The sequence below is a fragment of the Puntigrus tetrazona genome, chromosome 12 (genome assembly GCF_018831695.1).
Source record: "Puntigrus tetrazona isolate hp1 chromosome 12, ASM1883169v1, whole genome shotgun sequence".
Lineage (NCBI taxonomy): Eukaryota > Metazoa > Chordata > Actinopteri > Cypriniformes > Cyprinidae > Puntigrus > Puntigrus tetrazona.
Window position 1 is genome coordinate 5,051,451 of NC_056710.1, and position 3,857 is coordinate 5,055,307.

At 41.2% G+C, this 3,857-nt stretch overlaps 1 protein-coding gene across 1 annotated transcript in view; it reads right to left on the reverse strand.

Moving 5' to 3' along the window:
* LOC122355389 (glutamate receptor ionotropic, delta-1-like) overlaps positions 1-3,665 on the reverse strand; it is a 125,303-nt gene extending 121,638 nt beyond the window's left edge. Inside the window, exons 1-2 of the mRNA XM_043253609.1 lie at positions 3,556-3,665; positions 542-697 (exon numbers count right to left, since the gene is read on the reverse strand). Of these exons, the coding sequence (XP_043109544.1) occupies positions 542-697; positions 3,556-3,634 (235 nt within the window). The 5' untranslated portion in view covers positions 3,635-3,665. The remainder of the gene's footprint in view (positions 1-541; positions 698-3,555) is intronic.
* Between the last annotated feature and the right edge of the window lie 192 nt (positions 3,666-3,857).

Here is a 3,857-nt window from a genome sequence, read left to right on the forward strand (position 1 = left end):
TATATATATATAAAATTAGTTGTGATAATGGCTCATAAAATTAATCTATTTGCTCATATGTGGAAAGCGATGAAAATGTCTGAACTGGACAGATGATGACAGCTGGCCTTCATGCTTGATAACATAAATCAAGTTGTGCTACATTCATACATCAATGTCTGTGTGAGCCACTGCTGATCCAGCTTGTCTGTGTGACACAAACACACTCAGCATGTTACCACATATGTCCTCAGCACATTTCCACATGGCTATGCTTCCACTGGATTCTGATTCCAAGAGGTGTCTGTTTTAGCTACTTACATTCACCATCAGAAAACACATGATAGTGACAACACATTAGTCTGAAGGGAGGAGAAGACTTAAATACAAATAGAGACTGAGGATGAAACCAACACATACAGCTATTCTACCTGTTGACGTTAGAGCCTCACAAGAAGCTCTGGAGATATTGGGTAACTGCTCGAGCAAACGGATCGGACATGAAGATAAAGTAGAGCGGCGTGGTTGATCGATTTCTGAGAGATACCAGTCACTCACTCACCTTCCTGTACAGCCTGGAAGGGGTTGTTGGGCTCGATAAGTTTGATAGAATGGGTAATCCTCTCGCTCTGGAGGATGTCGTCATTCAAACTCAGGTCTGAAATGGCAAGCTGAAAAACCTCGTCGTCCCGTATGGCGTTCTGTTCAAAAATAGCTCCTGTTGAAAGAAACAGAATGTTAGTTATTAATACTAACATCATTTTTAGTCATTCCAAACATTCGTATCTATGGGTGAAACCGAAGGGAATGCAGATTCATCGTGCGGGTCAAACTGTTAAAAGTATATTATACCCATTCAGGTTATCGAGCGTGCACCATATAACCATCAGATACAATTTACAGCAACTTCCACACCTGTCAATAGCCAGCGGCACTTCAGCAGCGAGTTCAGCACCATGGAGAGCGCAAGTGCTGGACGTGCTGTAAATATTCTATACGCATCCCTAATTTGTCAAGGGCATTTCGCAGGCTGTGGAAACACAGTGGGTTGTAAGCCTACAGGAAGATCTTTTATGTCAAGGGGATCTTATAAATGACAAGGTGTATCCGTGATAAATATGAGCTGTTTTAATAAGTTGCCGGAGTTTTCCGTGCCCTTGAAAGGCATAAAAAGCGGACAGGTCACACAAAATATCCTAGGCTGATGAATGAAACGGAAAACATTAGTGAAGTAAGGGATTAGGCTGTTATTGCACAGCTACTTACAAAATAAATAAACAACTGGATATGAGGTATTGATTTGAAAAAAGTTTTTTAATATCTTACTGGTAGATTAGCTTAAAGCTTCCACAAATGAAAACAATCGGCTTAGCAAGGAGACATCCAGTGATGCAATATCGCAATATTAAATTAAAAACTATTCATTTGCGGTCCAAATGTTTCGAATTGAAAGAAGCTGCCAAAGTTTCACTGATAGGGAGAGTGAGACCTGGTCTGTTGCCACAGTCAATGCTAAACTTACAGTTTAGAGGTCATTACTCAAAAATACTATACTCTTCTTTACCACAACCAGCCTATCAGATCCAGGTTTTCCAGTGGGTTCACGTACTAAACAGGGTATTTTTTTTCATTAAGCTGTTTACCGATTAATCCTAGACATAATACTGCACTGAGCGATTTAAATGTTGACTTCACATGACTGAGTGACCCATAAAGTGCTGTTTCACTAACAAGTCCTTGACACTTGGAAATAAAGTCCAGTATTAAATCAGAATGTGTCTGGACGCGATCAATAAGGCTGATTTGTGCAGGACTATAAACAGTGACCCGCTGATGATATGACATATTGAGATCAAGGCGACAGTGATAAAATGCACAGAGCAGCCGGCTTGAAGTGCCAAAGGTGTAGGAGAAGCAAATAGGGCTTTATTTATTTACATGCACGGTTAGCCATCAACAAACAGCCGCTGAGGCCTCATGCCGCGCACTGAGGCAACAGAAGTGTGCTCATTTTAATCACTTCACCAACACATGCTGGTCAAAGACAAATAAGGATGTTTAAGGTTATAAAAAAGGAGAAACATTTTCTAAAACATGTGCACAGTTCTTATGCACCGTGCAATCTTTGTATTAGTGTCGGACTCATACATTTGCGTGGTGTAACCAATAAACAAATGCTAAAATACTTTAATATATGCTTTAAATATGCCCGTGCAAGTTTAACAAATACCCCAACATTTTAAGTCATAAATATAAAGACAAGTTCTCTAATTCTTTAGTTGTCGTAAGTCTTTTCATGACCTCAAAATAAAATCAGAAGTGTCCTCTAGTTTTTGTGGTTTTCTTGTCACATGACAACAAAATGGCTTCCTGTGAGTTGGTTCCACCAGACTAACTTTGTTTGGCAGACAGGTGTTTTTCAAATATTATATTACTATGTATAATGTAACATATATAATAATATATTTATGATAATTTTATATATATATACAGTTCATATCATGTGACTATACAACTAGAAAATGATTATCCACCAAGCTAAAACCACCTTCGCCCAGTGGAAAGTTATGATCTATATCAAGGATAAACCATTAAATCAAACAATTTAGATCTAATTACGTAGTGTAGCAATAAAAGCCTGAGAATGATATACTAACTGGTAACTAACAAGAATTCAGAGCTTGAGCTAATCACAGTAAAGTGCAAATTTGACATACAATAGAGTCTATGCTTCGTCTTTGGGACTTAACATCATCCTTCTTTAAAACTAAGCTTCAAATCTAATTTTGAGTGATCCTGGTGATGAGAAGAACAGTCAAGCGCACCGGATGATGCAGAGCATCCACTGCATACAAAAGAGAGGTTCCCTAACCAACAGAAGAGCACTAGATTTACAACGCTTTACGCATCGGAATATGGCATGAACCAGCGTCGTTTAGCTTAATACGATTATATTTCTGCATGCGATATATTTAGGTGCGTTTTGCGCCTATACTCAAGTCAGCAAGCGAATCATTTTCATTCTCAGCACAAGTTACCAAAGAGGGCTGAATGCTGCATACTGACACAAGGCTGCCAAGCTCACCGGCACAAACCACTGATAAAACGAAAACGTCTGAGATAAAAGGTTACACAATATACACCGGGAAGGCACCAGCACACGTAGAAGTTCTGTTAAGAAACGCCGAGCACGGGAGAGACTTGTCGCGCGCTCAGTACCTCAACGAACCGAATTAACATTTCCGTCACGTTCAACAGAAAGTTCAAGCTTAAGGCTGGGGAGGGGTGGACCGGAGTTAACCCCTAAAACAGACCGAAAATCTACGTTTCGATTTGCTTATGCGGGTATCTAAAATCATTTGTCAAGACTATGCGTCCAGCGCCAGCTGAAATGCACTTTGTGGACCTGTTTGCTAATGTTTCCTGGCAAGTTAAAGCCGTTTATCAAATGCCAAACAGTTCTGGGGAGCGAATGCGCCTTCTGTCAAGTCAAACCTGCACGCTTCAGACTTTAAAATACGATGCACTGAAGAAAGCCGTCCGTGATTCAGCGCGTCTGTCCGAGACCGTGCTTACCGATGTGTATAATGGAGTCCGCGCGAGCTGAGCGGCACTGCAGGATCCATAAGGAGAGGCTGATCACGAGCAACTCCATCTCCAGTTCTCGCCCCGGTGTATCATCCACGCGTCCANGAGATCAAGGATGCGTCACTTCTATCTTTCTCCGAGATCTATTAAAATTGAAAGTGAGAAAGGATGTTCGCGGGGAGAAAAAGAAGCTCTCGAGGGAAGGAAAGCAGAAAAGGAGGGGTAGGAGAGCGAGGGAAACGACGGGGGTACCACGGTCAGAGGCAAAGCAACGGGTCCGCGCGCTCCAG